Source organism: Physella acuta, unplaced genomic scaffold (genome assembly GCF_028476545.2).
Source record: "Physella acuta isolate Inbredline_101_S28 unplaced genomic scaffold, ASM2847654v3 ptg002085l, whole genome shotgun sequence".
NCBI lineage: Eukaryota > Metazoa > Mollusca > Gastropoda > Physidae > Physella > Physella acuta.
Window position 1 is genome coordinate 21,129 of NW_026733587.1, and position 18,872 is coordinate 40,000.

The 18,872-nt window shown below is 35.3% G+C and overlaps 1 protein-coding gene across 1 annotated transcript; it reads left to right on the forward strand.

The window, feature by feature from the left end:
- The first annotated feature begins 653 nt into the window (after positions 1-653).
- Positions 654-9,807, forward strand: LOC131932087 (uncharacterized). The gene is made up of 9 exons (XM_059288970.1): positions 654-867; positions 1,640-1,765; positions 2,864-2,989; positions 4,203-4,346; positions 5,360-5,635; positions 6,238-6,576; positions 7,404-7,542; positions 8,537-8,643; positions 9,314-9,807. The coding sequence occupies exons 1-9, from the start codon at positions 654-656 to the stop codon at positions 9,805-9,807; spliced, it is 1,965 nt and encodes a 654-aa protein (XP_059144953.1).
- Positions 9,808-18,872: the final 9,065 nt, after the last annotated feature.

The window sequence follows — 18,872 nt, forward strand, 5'->3', positions numbered from 1 at the left end:
TTTACATCGCCTAGTATAAGAGGCATATTTACCTCTCTTATGTTCAGACCTACACAATAAGAGATGCAAATATCTCCCTTATTATAGTTATTTAGTGTGAGATATACATTTTCCTTACCAGTATCCAGTACCCACATTGTGAGACGTTTAGTTTTACTTTCCAGTATTATATAGTTGTATTTACGTCCCTTATATCCACTACCCGCATTGTGATGTATGTATTTACCTCCGTTGGTTTACCTGCCTTATACTCGCTACCAAGAATGTAAAAGATACTATGGTCTCCCTTGTTACAACGATACGGTGCAGGAGTTTCAATTCCCTCGTTAATTTCCACCACTCAGTGTGTCAGAGTGAATTTTCCTCTCTTTTTTAAAACTCACTTCTTTTACCTCCCTTATACCCATTACCTACAATGCGAGAGATATAATGATCTCCCTTGTTACAACTATCCAGTGCTAGTTTTATTTCCCTCCTTATATCCACTACACAAAGTGTGACGGATGTATTTACCTCCCATGTTATACAAATACAATGTCTTAGTTTAACTTCCCTCCCTTATACCCACTACTCACAGTGTGACGGATGTATTTAACTCCCATGTTATACAAATACAGTGTTATATTTTAACTTCCCTCCCTTACACTAACAGTATGAGGGATCTCAACATTGAACAGTGCTACAACTGTGCCTGCGACTACGTCCAGTTCTTCGACGGACCGTCCAACAGCTCCAGATCCCTGGGACGTCAGTGTACCTTCGTTTACGGCAGCGTCGTCCAAAGCTCCACCAACGTTATGAGCGTCCTGTTTTATTCCAACAAGAATTTTACCTACAGGGGCTTTAAGGCCACCTACATCATAAACGGTATGTACATGAGTAACTTTGGGGTTCGGTGGGGTCCAGTCGGTAAGGCTGATGGTTGTTAAAAAGAAAAGTCTTGAGTTTGAACCCTCGGGCAGATGTAGCTCGTTAGCTGGAGAGATAACCCCTAAATCAAACAACTGTTGCCTTGTAGTTTGTTCTTGGTTGGACAAAGGCTATGGAAGCAAATCCAAAAAGGAAAGCTGTCTGAAATCGGAGTCAAAAGCCTCAGTGGCGCATAACACGCACACTTAATTGTGATGGAGGAGATCCCTTCCAACACTACAATTAAGAACGAAGAAGATGATGAGTAATTTTGTACACGTATCTATACACTCTTACACACACAGACATATGCATATATATATATATATATATATATATATATATATATATATATATATATATATATATATATATATATGTATATATATATATATACACGCATATATATATATATATATATATATATATATATATATATATATATATATATATATATATATATATATGTATATATATATATATATTTATATATATTTATGTATATATATATATATATATATATATATATATATATATATATATATATATATATATATTTATATATTTTTATATATATATATATGTGTGTGTGTGTATAATATAATTATCGGCGTCTCATATACTATTAATATTAGAGTATTATTTTGTCGTCCCCCCCCCACCCTCAACCGCCGACCGAGAAAAATGTCTGAAAGAAACCCTGACCTAATGAATGACCTTCACGTTTCAGATCTGCCCTTCGGCTCTACGTGCAGTAACGCGCTACAGTGTGAGATAGGTCTGGACTGTGAGGACGAGACCTGCAGCTGCCCCAGACACCAGTACTACGATATGGCGGCCAACCAATGTTGGGATAGTGAGACATTTTTTAAACTCATTAAAAATATGAATTTGTATTTGAAATAAAACAATTTCATTTAAGAAAAATTTAAACTATTAAATACTTACGTTTAACTAAATTAAAGTTTAAAAAAAATAAATGCAAAAATGTTTAAAATAAGATAAAATAATTTTTCTTTAAAATAGATTTGACTTCCTTTTCAAGAAAAAAATAATTTGATGTTTAACAAAAAATAAAACTTGTTAAGAAACACTTAAGCAAAATATTAAATTCGTAATATAAAACATTAATATCTCTTTAATTTAAAACACAATAGTTCACGCATTTCAAAAAGCAAAACATTTATCTTGCTAAAAAATAAGATAGAACGAGTTGACCCGCGGCATATCATACGCCGCTATTTAGTTGTTTTATTTTCTACTTTTCAGTAATTCATAAATTGTGAAATCGACAGTACCAATGCTGCCACTGAAAATATTTGCTTTAAAACTCAATCAGTAGGTCGTTAAGGACGATACTACCCCCACCCTCCTTTCCCCCAACCCCTACCCTACACCCCCCCCACCCCCGTGAAAGCTGCCTCCTCTTAGTTACCTCCCCTAAGTTTAAAATCGTTTCAAACTAAATTGTCTGCCCCTAATAGCCGTCACTAAACCCGGCTCTACGATTGTAAACATTTAGCGTGAACCACAGCTCACCAGACCATGTAGGGGTGGGGTAGAAGGGAGCGCGCTTTTAGCTTGTTTTCTAGCGTCTCCAAGAAGAGAATTGTATATATAGATTTCACCAAAAAATAATTTTAAAAGCTAAAAACAACTTCCATGTCTAGTAAAAACTTTAAATTTTCACATCTTCGACGTAAGTTAATTTTATCAGAACATTATTATTACGATTCTTTTTGTAGACATGTATTGTACACATTTCGCAAGGTAAAATGCGAAGAAATGCGAAGAAATGCGAAGAAATGCGAAGAAAAGGCCATTTAGTGTTCATGAATTTCTAAAAAAAAAAATATTTTCTACCTACCAATTTTCCATTTATGTTTTTAAAGCTAATTCAATAATATTTATCAACCTCGCTTGTTTACCTCCCTTTTTCTCCCTTGCTAAACAGAGCGCATAAAAGGTTCACTCTGTAACGCTGATGAAGAATGTTTCAACACGATGGTCTGCATCCAGTGGTCTTGTGAGTGCACGGCAGACAAGTTCTATAGCAATGTTACCCTGACCTGTCATAACAGTGAGTTGAATTAAAGACGTAAAGGCGTTGATATACATCCAGCCGCCTGGGGCGGAACACACCGGCTCCCCTACTGGCTACGCCATTTTTCGAAAATTGATTTTTTTTTTACAAAGATGGCATAGATTTGTGTTAATAATAGCTGTTAAGGTTTTTGTTTTTATTAATAATAATGTTAGAGATATAGACATCCCTGAGTCCACCCAGCTCTGATGGGTACCTAACTCACGTTAGGGTAAGTAAAAGCGGCTGGGCATAGTGCTGACCACACTATCCTTTCATATGACGAGGTCACAGAAACAATTGAACTCTACTTCACTTGCCCCGTAGACCGTCAGGTTTGAAAGGGAACTTTACTTTTTTATGTTGGAGATTTATGGGGTGTTGTGGTCGGGGTGTAGAGCCCAAGAATGCTAACCTGAAAGTCTCGAGTTCGGGACCCCGGGCAATAGTCCGTAGGATGACCCTGACTTAAGTTAGCGAAATTATAGGCAAATGGACAAAGGCTGACTACAACCTATCTTGACATGCAAAGGTCACAAAAACAGGTAAACTCTACTTCACCTGCCCCATGGACTTCCAAATTCAAAGAGGGTAACTTTTCAATAAAGCTAGGCCTGATAGCGCTCGGCAGGACTTTAATATTGTGCGTGGAGTAAGCATTGCTTAACTCGTGTTAAAAATACTAAACAAATAAGTGTAAAATTAATGGCAGAAATATTGACGTAGTATTGAAAGAGTTGTGCAGTATGAAAGTTTAGTGTAGTTTCGTCTTATCAGTATTTGTTGCATCTTATGTGCTTGAAACTTAGGGAGGACTAACTAAACTTACACTCCAGTCCCCACCCTCAGGTCGTGATTCACCCTCAGCCCCCACCCCCTGGATTTTTATCACCCTCAGCTCCTACCCCCTCGATGTACATCACACTTAGCCCTCACCCCATGAACGTGCGTCACACTTAGCTCCTAACCCCTTGATGTGTATTCCCTTTAGCCCCCCCCCCCAAGTCGTATATCGCCTTCAGCCCACCACCCCCACCCCATGGTCATGTATCAACCTCAGCACCCCCACCCCATGATCATGTATCAACCTCAGCCCCCGTCCCAGGTCGTGTATAACCCTCAGCCCCCCCCCCACCCCCGGTCGTGTATCACCCTTATACCTCCCCTTCTCGACATTATCACATCACGTCTACATTAACATCGCCCTCAGAGTTGGCTCAGGGAGAGATGTGTAACAACTCAGTACCCGGCATGTGCCAGTCTCCCAATCTCGACTGTGTTCCTGATGACGTAGGTGTGTACCGGTGTTTGTCCGAGAACCAGACGAGAATCCCCGAGTGTCCACGAGATCCGGGTCAGTTTTTGAAGGCTGCGGCCATTGTACTGTACTTTTTACTTCAACTCTTTATAAACTTTTAATCAATTTTTATTAGATATGTTAAAGATAAAAGGAGTTTAAGACATTTTCTTAAGGGTGTGAAGAAGTAAAGGGAATGAATGAAATGGGAAAAGTTTTGAAAAAGTGATATTATGTTTATAAAATAAACAATAATGAAGCTTAATTAAAGGCTGCTGATGTGTACTGATCTCATAGCCTGTCTTTACCCATCCCGTTTTCCATTTTGTAGTCGCTCTAATCACAAAAACTGGGTTGATAGGCTAATCCAAAAAAAAAAAAAATTCAAAGTGAATGGACAGTAGTTTATTTATGAATTAATAATATTCGTTGAAAAGTAATTTCAATTTTTTTTTTTACTTATTCTAAAAAAAAAAAAATAAAAAAAAAAAAAATAACTGCGTCTACCCTGGAATGATGGGTACCTGACTCACATTATGGGAAAGTAAAGACTGCTTAGCGTAGTGTTAAATATATAATGAATTTATTTACTAAGGTCATACAAACAGGTAAACTGTACTATTCTGCCCCTTTGATGGCAAGGTGTAGAAATTGTTAAAAATCTTTCTTAGAAGTGTTAATAGGGATCTATATGGTCGAGTCGGTAAAGCTCAAGGTTGCTAAACCTTAAAGTCTCGACAGCTGGTGACAGTAATTCTTCTAGTGGAGACAACTCTAAAATCAAACTACTGCTGCATTGTAATTTGTACTAGGATAGATAAAGGCTGTGGATATAATCCAAAATAAAAAAGCAGGCTGAAATCGGAGTCAACGGCCTATATGGTATATAACAAGTTGACAAGTAATACATAATAGTGTAGGTGGTAATTCTTTCCAACTTTAAAGTTTAAGAGCGAAGGAGAAAAAGAAGTGTTAATAAATGTTTTATTCGCGATATTTATTTATTTAAATATAAAATTTAATTTATTCGCGATATTTATTACTTTAAAAATTAACTTTAATTTTCTTAGGAGAACTAGAAAGTCTCCACATTGAAGAAAAAGGCACCACATTTATCCTTCTAAAGTGGAAGCTGCTAAACCTGGATCAAAACGTCACCATCAGGGTCAACTGGTCATCTGGTGGGATGACCTCTGTAGACGGGGAGCAACTGGCCGGCCCGACGGGTACCAACATCACAGAACTGACCCCTGGTCAGGTGTATAATTTTACCATTCTAGCGTTGCTGGGAGACGGCACACAGAAGGCGGATGTTTTGGTACTGCACAGTTTTGTTGATGCCATGCGTAAGTTGGCTGGGTTGTAAGAAAGAGTGCTTGAGTCTTTAGACATTCTCTACAAATATATATATATATATATATATATATATATATATATATATATATATATATATATATATATATATGTATATATAGATACAATAATTAAGGTAAATTTATATAATGCAAAAAGGTCTATTTTATATATTAAACACAATATACACCCATGAATATGTGTATGACGTATATATTTATATTAATATGTATATATATATATATATATATATATATATATATATATATATATATATATATATATATATATATATATATATATATATATATATATATATATATACATATATATATGTATATATATATATATATATATTACATATATATATGTGTCTTTGTGTACATATCATGTGTGTATATACCATGTAAATCTATTTTATATTTTCATAAAATACCATACATAAATACATCACTTATACTTATGTGTATACAAGTATATACACACACAAACTCATTAATATATATATATATATATATATATATATATATATATACGTTTTTCCTATGATATTCTCGGCTAAATACAGTTTTGTAGCAGTTATTTCGCAATACAGTTCCAGGCACACCTGGAGGAGACAGCTTTAGCATCAGCCATGTCCCGACCCCTTACACCAGTCATATCCTGACCCCACCCCCCAACACCGTCCTAACTCCTCCCTACACCCTAACCTTTCCCCCCTCCCCTGGCGTGGTGGATCACTACCACATCACCCTCACCAGCGCGTCGACCACCAGCTACCACCAGACCACCACCACCCGACTGGACTTGACCGGACTACGGCCGGACACGGCCCACGGTTACTCGGTCGTCGCTTACAACAGACGCGGGGAGTACAGCCGGCCTCTCACTGGGGTCTTTGTCACGGCGCCGGAAACAACGGCATTACCTTTGGGTATTTTTTTAAAATATCAGTTTGTATTTGTGATTATTGAAAAAAACAACAACAAACTAGCTCTTACATACAGGCATCAGAGTTTTAACTGTCAAATGCATTTATTGACTTGAGGGTTACTAATTGTTACATTTTTGTTTCATTAAAAAAGAGGATTCTGGAAACAACTAATTATATATATATATGTATATATATATATATATATATATATATATATATATATATATATATATATATATATATACATATATACATATATATACATATATACATATTTATATATATATATATATATATATATATATATATATATATATATATATATATATATATATATATATATATATATATATATATATATATATATATATATATATATATATATATATATATATATATATATATATATATATATATATATATATGGGGTCATCAATAAATGACGTCACGCTTTTTGAGGATTTTTATCTCCCCCTCATCACACACCGTCAAAAAATTACGGACCCCCCCCTCCCCCTACGAGTGTGACGTTATTTATGACGACCCCTATATGTATAATCATGTGTGTATGGCAGTGTTTGTGTGTTATTTACACACCAACAGAGGCGTAGCGACCCTTCCCGGCGCCCGGGGACAAACTTTCGATTGCACCCCCCTCAAACTTTCGATTTGCACCCCCTTCAAACTTTCGATTTGCATCCCCCCCTCAAACTTTCAGTTTGTTTTTCTAACCCATTTTGGCGCTCCCTAAGGTTGGCGCCCGGTGACATATGTTCCCGCCCCCGTCCCTCGCCACGCCTCTACATTCCAATGTTTTGACCTTCCAGATATATCAGATGATCACATGGACTGGAAAAACGTGTTCATCGTTGGGATCGTGACTTCCGTCATCTTCTGTCTGGCCATCAGCACATGCTGGTTGACGTCATGGGCGCTCGGACGACGTAGGACACGTGACCAACAAAAGTAGGTCGATCAGCATCATCATTTCCTTTGTGTGTGTGTATGTGTGCCCAAGACACATGGGGTCGTTACAGAAAGCTCCCTCCACTTTTGTCGGTCACCGGCATTTTTCTTGGCAGCTCTCCCATGACAGCCCTGCTTCTGCCAGCTGCTTCCCTGCTATGCGCCTCCACGTCTCCCTTGACCTTCCCATCCCTTCCCCAGTAGGTCGTTGGAGATATCACATTTTGTTTAGATACATAATTTACTTTATCGTATTGTCAATATATTTATCAGAGTTTCTTTCAGTCATCTCTTCGGGGGGGGGGGGGGCGAAAAAGTCCACCTCCCCGCCCTCGAACGACATGGAATTTATCTAGAAAACATACACTTTTACCAGTGTCCGCCCCACCCCCCGGAAAATATTGACCGCCCCCCCCCCCCGAAAGTGTCTTCCCCCCCCCCCCCCCCCGGAGAAAAAAGTCTGGAAGAAACACCTATATTTATATGTATAAAAGTATAAATTATCCAGTTTTCAAATATCAAATTATACAGTAACATACTTTCAAGATATGTAGACGTATAAAGTGACGTATTGTAAATACAAGTATGCAATAAAGTAATTTAAGTTCCCTTTTGAAACGGACGGTCCATGGGACAGGTGTAGTTTACCTATTTCAGTGACATCGGTAAATAAAGTGATAGTTCCTACTGAAGCAAATCCAGAAAGAAATGAAAGTTTTAGTGGGAGGTAGCGGGTCATTTAGCGCATAGCGCATAATACTTAATTATACTAAAGAATATTCCCTTCAGTATTACACTTAAGAAGAAAAAGAGGAAGAAGTGTGTTTATCTCATCATATCAACCCAACTCCCCCCCCCCCAACATAACTTTGATTTCTGTGTAGCCTCATAAATATATCACGCCTAAGTTTATCTTTCTATTTCACAATCTTGTTTTACATAACGAAATTGGTAGACAGTTGTAGCAGTAAAAAAAAAACAAATTGTATTTTAGAATGGAGAGCATCCAAAGCGATGAGAAAACATTTTGTAACGAGTTATCTACGCGGTACTTGGAAGTCAAAGACAATGAGTATGACAAACCCTCTCGAACTGACTACGGTGAGTCGATGTTATTCTTTTTATCCTTTAAATCTATTTTCATTTTACGAGCATATTAATACTGTTAACAATATGGCTCTAAGTTATTTTGTATAACACACCAATGTGTTGTCTAATAAATAAATTAAAAAAATTATTTTCAGTATTAAAAAAAAAATTTTTTGCAGACCTAAGTAAAATTTATTCCCAAAATAAAATTGATTCAGTAATAATTTAACTTTGTATTAATTGTTGTATCTGTAATAATTTAAATTACACTACTTCTCTTCTATGATATTACTTGACGTTTCATCAACTTTGTAAACTCTTATAATTCCCCCCCCCCTTTTTTTTTTACATTTTAGAAAACCAAAATGCTTATAAATCCTTTGTACATGATAAAGATTTTTCCCCAGAAAAATGAAAATCTGAAAACGGAAAACTGATCAAACAGTAAAATGTACAAATACAAACAAATTGTACTAATTCTTTTTAATTTTGTAATATTCTGTGAAAAAATGTTTTATTATACTATAGTGTACATGTGTTCAATCTTTGCTAAAAGCTATAAATGCTCGATTTAAAAAAAAAATCGTTGCGAACATTTTTTTGTGCGCTGTTTTCTTTTACGCAGTTTTCGGTTGCGCATGTCTCCAGTCACGATTAATTTTTTGCAAACTACTTTTTTTAGGTGAAGAGAATCTTTACAGTACAACGGCAGGGACTCCGCAGTGTACAGGCAGGCGAACCAAAAGCTTAGCGAGAAATAAACTAGGGGAAGTAAATCACACGATGACCTATAACAACAAAGAAGAGTTATACAATACAGGGGAGAGAAACGAGTATGTGCCACCTGATACAACGTGTAAACAGGAAGAAAACAAAGAAGACAGGGATGATTATTTAGAACCTGTCGTAAAACGCAATCTGATTTTACAAAATAATTCAATCGATAAAGTTTCTCCAAAATTCAAGAACGATAACTCTAAAATACAAGAAAACAAAGGGCAGGTCAATGAATATATTTTACCAGATTTGGACACTTACTTCACGATAACAGATTCGATGGAGAAGAAAACCGACGACTTGATGGATGAGAAAATACAGGAGCAGAACATGAACAGTGACGTTGTGAAAACAGTCTCTTTAGTGTCTGAAATATATTACAACAAAGAGTCCTCGTAAATTGTCCTTGAAACTGAGAGAATCAGGTTGTTGCTTTATAAGAAACTTTAAGAAAAATGAGGTGTTCGTTATGAAGTATCGATGAACGAAGTATACTAATTTTTGTTGTAAAGAGTATACATTACATTTTTTAATATTAAAGTATCGAAAATCCTAACTTTAGTTAACAAATAGATATTAAAAAATCGATTTCATTAAAGTCGCTCAAAAGTGAGCTCCTAATATGATTACACTCGTTAAGTTTTTTTTTCGTGAAAATCCAAAGCAAACTTTCAAATCAAGTGTTATACTACTTACATAAAATGTAATGTTATAGTTTTAGCTTAATTTTAATACATGCCGTCCATATATAAGGCGAAACAGTTTACTTCCTTTTGTTATAATCTGGTAATGAAATGAAATAGACAACGTTACTTTACATTATATTATTTTAAAAAAACATCAAATGGATGTAAAAAATAGTATACTTTACGGTCTTTGTGTTAAAATAAAGTTTTTTTTGTGTTAAAACCTTAGCATTGAAATTTTTTTAGAGAACTGAAATTCCCCCCCCCCCCCCCCCCCCATATCGCTAAGCGGTAATTCATGTATATTGCTTTATACATATTAGAGTTTTAAATATTACTTCCAAGTACGCTATCGGGCCTTTTATATTATAATATATGCTTATAAATATTTTTGATACTTGGTTAATTTATTTTTTATTCATTTATTTTAAGCTTAGTCTGCTTTGTTTATAAATATTATTAAATATTTCGCATATTTCTCATTGTCTCCAGCCGCATACGCAGGGGGAGGATCCCTCTGTAAATTTTTTTACTGTCATAATACCACTGTTACTTACTTAAATCTATTTCTGAATCAGTATATATGCATAATTGTATATGTATGTTCAGAACCATCATCTAAAAACTGACGCTATGTTCACTCCAGCCCTCCCCTCCCCTACTTCACCACCTAAAACGGGACCCAACATTAATATCACACCAAGGTATACGATTGGTAGGATAGACCTAAAGTGACTGATCTGTTAGTACATTTGGGAAAACGCGTAATGTGGTACCAAAATACCTTGCCGCTAGAATAATAGCTTTTGAAACATGTAAAACTCTTTAAATATTATTTTTGCAATTAAAAGTAAAGAGGTGTGTGTGTGTGTGATCCAACCCATACATTATCATTATTTAAAAAAAAAATGATCTTTAAAGAACACAAAAAACAGTAGCGAATTAGAAAATGTGTGTTCTGAACTGTAAGACCAATGTTTTAGTTACATGTAGCCTATTATTTAAAATGTTCCACCTATTAGATTTAGTTAAAATAAAAAACGAAAAGCGTGGTTTTATAACAACTCTGATTTTAAAAACTTACATTATGCTGTAAGATTTTAGCATTTATGATGACAATATATTCAATTTTTGTAAAAACGAATAAAATAAAGTTTTTTTACTTCATACTAAAGAAATTAGTGATGTGTTTTGACATTTACAATTTATTTTTTTTTAATTAAGAGTGATAATTGTTTTACTTAAACGGCCAAAACTGTGTGTTTTTGTTTCTTATTTCTTCATAGTACTTTCAATTTAGTTTACATCATAGCGAAGCAATTGCACACAGCTAGTATATATATATATACATATATATATATATATATATATATATATATATATATATATATATATATATATATATATATATATATATATATATATATATATATAATGTGAATCCCCTTCATGAGACGATCCTGGCTACGCCATGATTGTCTCCCTTGGGTCATAAAGTAGATGTTACAACTATCACACCGCGGAAATCATCAAAAGAATTAATTGAACTGTTGGACCAATGAACATAATTTTTTTATGAATAATCGAGTCACGCAACATCAGACATATGTCGGGGAATGTCTTCCTTGGTTAGCCCGCCCAAACTGCATGTGCATATTTGATGTTAAGTTCAACATAATTTATGTGTTCATTGGGGTTTGCACATTTTTTACAAGCTTTTATTTAACTCACTTCATCTGTCGTCGCCAGTCTGTCGTCAGTCTAGATCAAAACGCAGGAGTGAAAATTCGGAAACTTCTACTTGAACGATACGATTCACATTTGACACGTGGGTCAAGACATGAAGACAATGCAATCTGAAACTAAATTTGACTTAATTGGATGCCTAATTAATTTTTTATGAATTAATACAAATTTGGACCGAATTAGTAGGCATGTCTAGCCAACCACACCACACGCGTCATCACCTTCAATAGCTGCGCCATCACGTTCAATGGCTGCGTTCAAAAACCATTGCGCGCCTACTGAACGTGATGTTCAGTAGGCGCGCAATGGTTTTTAGTCATGTAACTCTATTGTAAATAAAACATGTAAAGTACTGAAAAAAAAATTCATAAATAAAAAAAAAATTCATAAAAAAACGTTTTAATAACAAGCTTTTATGTAATGATGCACTAAAAAGTAGAAAATAAATTATAGACTACTATTTAAATAACTATAAAGAAAAGCGTGGGTCACTTTAGTATCTATTGGATACCTTTACTAATGTTAAGGAAGACACCCACGCTTTTCTTTATAGTTATTTAAATAGTAGTCTATAATTTATTTTCTACTTTTTAGTGCATCATTACATAAAAGCTTGTTATTAAAACGTTTTTTTATGAATTTTTTTTTTAGTACTTTACATGTTTTATTTACAATAGAGTTACATGACTAAAAACCATTGCGCGCCTACTGAACATCACGTTCAGTAGGCGCGCAATGGTTTTTGAACGCAGCCATTACGTGGTCGTGATGGCGCAGCTATTGATGACGCGTGTGGTGTGGTTGGCTAGACATGCCTACTAATTCGGTCCAAATTTTAATTAATTCATAAAAAATCAATTAGGCATCCAATTAAGTCAAATTTAGTTTCAGATTGCATTGTCTTCATGTCTTGACCCACGTGCCAACTGTGAATCGTGTCGGTCAAGTAGAACTGTCCGAATTTTCACTCCTGCGTTTCCGTCAAGACAGACTTACGACAGACAGAGGAAGTGAGTTAAATAAAAGCTTGTAATAAAAAAACGTTTTAATAACAAGCTTTTATGTAATAATGCACTAAAAAGTAGAAAATAAATTATAGACTATACTATAGACTACTTAACATTAGTAAAGGTATCCAATAGATACTAAAGTGACCCACGCTTTTCTTTATAGTTATTTAAATAGTAGTCTATAATTTATTTTCTACTTTTTAGTGCATTATTACATAAAAGCTTGTTATTAAAACGTTTTTTATGAATTTTTTTTATAAAGCACACATTTCTCAATAGCCCACAAATAACAGGCATTATAACTAATCTCAATCCCAACCTAATAACGAAAGTGTTAATTTCACGGTCAAACGTTGCATATTTATTAAATGAAAATATAACTTCAAACTTATTCGAAGATTAAAATTGTCGTCGGTTGTCGAACACATCACCATGATTCTGTGTAAAGTTCCCAATTCGAACCCGACGGTCCACGGGGCAAGTAAAGAAGAGTTCATCTGTTTCTGTGATCTCGGCAAATGAAGTGGTGAGCACTAATGTGCACTCTCAGCCGCCTCTACTTTCTCTGACGTGAGTTATGTACCCATCAGAACTGAGTGGACTAAGGGACCGCTAAGCCACGGTGTTCCTTTATGAAACTGTGTTGGTCTACTATACTGTGAATGGAGTAAAGTTTGGGACTGATTAATCAAGAGATACTTTTTAATCTAGCGATAAATATCCATAAAACAGAAAACGTTCACAACTGAAGCATGAACTACATTTTAGGCGGTTCAAACTTTTCTTATTACACGGTTCATACTTTTCTTCTTTTATTGGCTCATACTTTTCTTATTACATTAGCTCATACTTTTCTTCTTACATCGGCTCATACTTTTCTTCTTACATCCGCTCATACTTTGTTCTTATACCATCGAATGCCAAAGCGGATATACAATAATAATGACGTCATTGATAATTGATAAAAAGACACTAACATTATCACCGAATTTATTTGTCATTCATGAAAGTATTTGTTTAATTATTAAAAGACAAATAAGAATAACATAATTACGTATGTAAAAAATGCATAAAAATCGTTTTAATAACAAGCTTTTATGTAATAATGCCACAAAGGAGAAAATAAAGGAGTTTCAGAAATATAAAAAAAAACAACGAATTAAATAACTAAAAAGACAAACGTGGGTCGCTATATTATTTAATGAATATCTTTAGTAGAATTTAAGAAGCTACCCACGCTTCTATGTTTAGCTATTAAATAGTTCATTATTATATACTTTTAAATAATCTTTTACTATCTCCTTTTTAGTTCATTATTATATAAAATCGTGTTATTCTAACGTTTTTATGCATTTTATTTTCAGTAATTTAACATTTTCAATACAATAGTGTTGCATGTCTAAAAACTATTGCGCAATAGATTAATATGAAAAATTTGCGTACCATAGAGCGGTAAATAGTACTTTATATAGAACATTTATAATAATTCATACAAACTTAGTTAGGCGTCCAATTAAGTTTCATTTGATGTCAGATTGCATTGAAATCGGGTCGTGACCCACGTGCCAAGTTTAAAACGAATTGGTCAGTTAAAAGTGATTGAGAGCTTCAAACTTTTCAGACAACTGAAACAATCAATTTAGTATAAATTTATATTTCCAAAAAAAAATTATGATTTGATGACAGTTAATGAGATACCCATCCGTCCATCCATCCGTCCATCCGTCCGTCCATCCATCCATCCATCCATCCATCCGTCCGTCCATCCATCCATCCGTCCATCCATCCATCCGTCCATCTATCCATCCGTCCATCCATCCGTCCGTCCATCCATCCATCCATCCATCCGTCCGTCTATCCATCCGTCCATCCGTCTATCCGTCCATCCATCCATCCATCCATCTATCCATCCATCCATCCGTCCATCCGTCCATCCGTCCATCCGTCCATCCGTCCATCCGTCCATCCGTCCATAAGTCCATCCGTCCATCCGTCCATCCGTCCATCCGTCCATCCGTCCATCCGTCCATAAGTCCATTCGTCCGTCAGTCAGTCCGTCCGTCCGTCCATCCATCCGTCCATCCATCCATCCATCCATCCATCCATCCATCCATCCATCCGTCCATCCATCCATCCATCCATCAATCAATCCATCCATCCATCCGTCCGAGATTTTACGCAGGTTAAAAAAAAATTAGAAATTAAAGTAATCATGAAGGAGGCCTCTTGGGCGTTCGCACTAAAACGTTTACTGAAAATTTTACGGTAGTTCGAAAGTCAAGACCTTGAGCAGGCCTGTATTTGCTGGAACGACTCACGTATTAGTGAAAATGATTGTATGTTTCTATCCTATTTTTTAGGATCATCTAGTGATTACATTTACGTAGCAAAAATGGGGACTATGGATGTAGTCAGGAAATATTTATGACTTTCTCACTAACTCATGAGCACCTCCAACAAAGTAATGTGAACTCTAATCTTGACATGTAGCCTTCACTGTTTTTTTTGTAACTTGAGCTACAGCGTAGACACTTTCATTTAAGCAAGACAGACCACAGCTCCTCAACTTTATCTATCTACCTAACTGTCTGTCTGTCTGTCTATTTATCTATCTAGCTATCTACCTATCGAATCTAGACTGTCTGTGTATCTATGTACAAAAATCAGCAAGAAATTAAAGAAGTTTAAATCGTACACGGACTTCATGTTGGTTCATTGTTGGTTCAGTGTCGACCCGTCCTCATCTCGCACCACAACAATCACAACAATCACAACAATCACAACAATCACAACAATCACAACAATCACAACAATCACAACAATCACAACAATCACAACAATCACAACAATCACAACAATCACAACAATCACAACAATCACAATAATCATAACAATCACAACAATCACAACAATCACAACAATCACAACAATCACAACAATCACAACAATCACAACAATCACAACAATCACAACAATCACAACAATCACAACAATCACAACAATCACAACAATCACAACAATCACAACAATCACAACAATCACAACAATCACAATAATCATAACAATCACAACAATCACAACAATCACAACAATCACAACAATCACAACAATCACAACAATCACAACAATCACAACAATCACAACAATCACAACAATCACAACAATCACAACAATCACAGCAATCACAACAATCACACCAATCACACCAATCACACCAATCACACCAATCACAACAATCACACCAATCACACCAATCACACCAATCGCACCAATCACACCAATCACACCAATCACAACAATCACAACAATCACAACAATCACCATCCTGATAACATTAGTGTTAACTTTACGGTCGTGACAGAATATGCAACTTTCAACTTATTCGAATACTATAACTGTCGAAAACTTAACCATGTGTAAAGTTCTCTATTCGAACCTAACTGCAAACGAAGCAAATTATGTAAGCCTACAGTTCACCTGTTTCTGTGACCTTGCCATATGAAGGGACAGTGAATTAAGCACTATGTCCAGTTGACCTTTTTCCCTTAACGCAAATTAGGTACCCATCAGAGCTTGTTCGACTCAGTGACCGCCAAGAGATACTTTTGAGTCTAACGATAATAGTCCATTAAATAGAAAATGTTCACAACTGATGCATGCACTCCATTTTAGACGACTCAAAATGTATTTATTACACCGGCTCTTATATTTTTTCTTACACGGTTCATACTTTTCTTCTTACACGGTTCATACTTTTCTTCTTACACGCTTCATACTTTTCTTCTTACACGGTGCATACTTTTTTTCTTACACGGTTCACACTTTTCTTTTTACACGGTTCATACTTTTCTTCTTACACGGTTCATACTTTTCTTCTTACACGGTTCATACTTTTCTTCTTACACGGTTCATTCTTTTCTTCTTACACGGTTCATACTTTTCTTCTTACACGGTTCATACTTTTCTTCTTACAAAATTAGTTAGGCGTCCAATTAAGTTTCATTTGATGTCAGATTGCATTGAAATCGGGTCGTGACCCACGTGCCAAGTTTAAAACGAATTGGTCAGTTAAAAGTGATTGAGAGCTTCAAACTTTTCAGACAAATGACTGAGTAGTGATTTAAAACAATCGATGTAGTATAAATTTATATTTCCAAAAAAAAATAATTATGATTTGATGACAGTTAATGAGATACCCATCCGTCCATACTTTTCTACTTACACGGTTCATTCTTTTCTACTTACACGGTTCATTCTTTTCTACTTACACGGTTCATTCTTTTCTACTTACACGGTTCATTCTTTTCTACTTACACGGTTCATTCTTTTCTACTTACACGGTTCATTCTTTTCTACTTACACGGTTCATACTTTTCTACTTACACGGTTCATTCTTTTCTACTAACACGGTTCATACTTTTCTACTTACACGGTTCATTCTTTTCTACTTACACGGTTCATTCTTTTCTCCTTACACGGTTCATACTTTTCTACTTACACGGTTCATTCTTTTCTACTTACACGGTTCATACTTTTCTACTTACACGGTTCATTCTTTTCTACTTACACGGTTCATACTTTTCTACTTACACGGTTCATTCTTTTCTACTTACACGGTTCATTCTTTTCTCCTTACACGGTTCATACTTTTCTACTTACACGGTTCATTCTTTTCTCCTTACACGGTTCATTCTTTTCTACTTACACGGTTCATACTTTTCTACTTACACGGTTCATTCTTTTCTACTTACACGGTTCATTCTTTTCTCCTTACACGGTTCATACTTTTCTACTTACACGGTTCATTCTTTTCTCCTTACACGGTTCATACTTTTCTTCTTTCACGGTTCATACTTTTCTTCTTCCATTGTTCATACTTTTCTTCTTACATGCTTCATACTTTTCTTCTTCCATTGTTCATACTTTTCTTCTTACATGCTTCATACTTTTCTTCTTACACGGTTTATACTTTTCTTCTTACATCGGTTGATAAGTTGTTGTTTTTTTTTTGTCAGCTAGTGACAAGACCAAAACTCCTTGGTTTTACTTCCCATTCAAAACATCTTGTTACACGAAAAAAAAAATGATTTAAAAACTGCCAGGACAAACTATCTAAACATGACTTGGGCTTGTTAACAGAACGTGTTGCAGTAAGTCAGTGTTCAACTCATCGTACATGCAATCATCGCCCCCATCTAAACAGCGATGATGAAAGCGATAATAAAAACACGCCGATCGATTAGAAATCGTGTTTAATTTTTACATACGAGACAACCGCGACCTGAGAATTTGAATTGCTAATTTGGTCTTTGTCCGACTTGAACTAATAAGTTGACTACGCGTTTTGTCTACTGACGATGAATGCTAATCACTGGCGTGTTTGTGGGGTGAAGAAGTCTTCAATAAAGTTACTGGGATAACGTTTTGATGGTTGTTTAAATGGTTTGTTTACTGTGGGTGTTGTGATGTTCATCATGAGGATAATGATGGGGATTAGTGTTTGGATATTTTCTTTATGTGGTAGGTTTCCAACTAATATACGTCGCTCAAATCTAGTCTTGAAGTGAAACACTTTAAAAAAATATTGAATTTACTGAGAGTGACTAAATTTGGCTCTGCTTAAACATGTTTATTGTAAGTATCTAGAATTGAATTACTGCAAGGGATGGACAAAATTATGGCCTAATTTGTTGTATGAGCCGGAGTAGTCGGACGGTAGAGCGTACGACTGCTAACCCGAAGGTCTTGAGTTCGAATACCAGACTCGTGACCGCATAGCTCTGATGGGTACCTGATTCATGTTAAAAAAATAGAATTGCCAACGGTTAAAAGTCACGGGGATCTCTACTTCATCTACACAATTTAATGATTGCTCATAATGACGATTCACTTTTTAGAGTTGTACATCTCTTTATCAATTTTCACACATTGTCATAAAAAAATCAAACTTAGTCCCTTATAATAACGAAACAGTTCACCCACCCTCATTATTTCAAAATAATTTCAATTGTGATTTATTCCT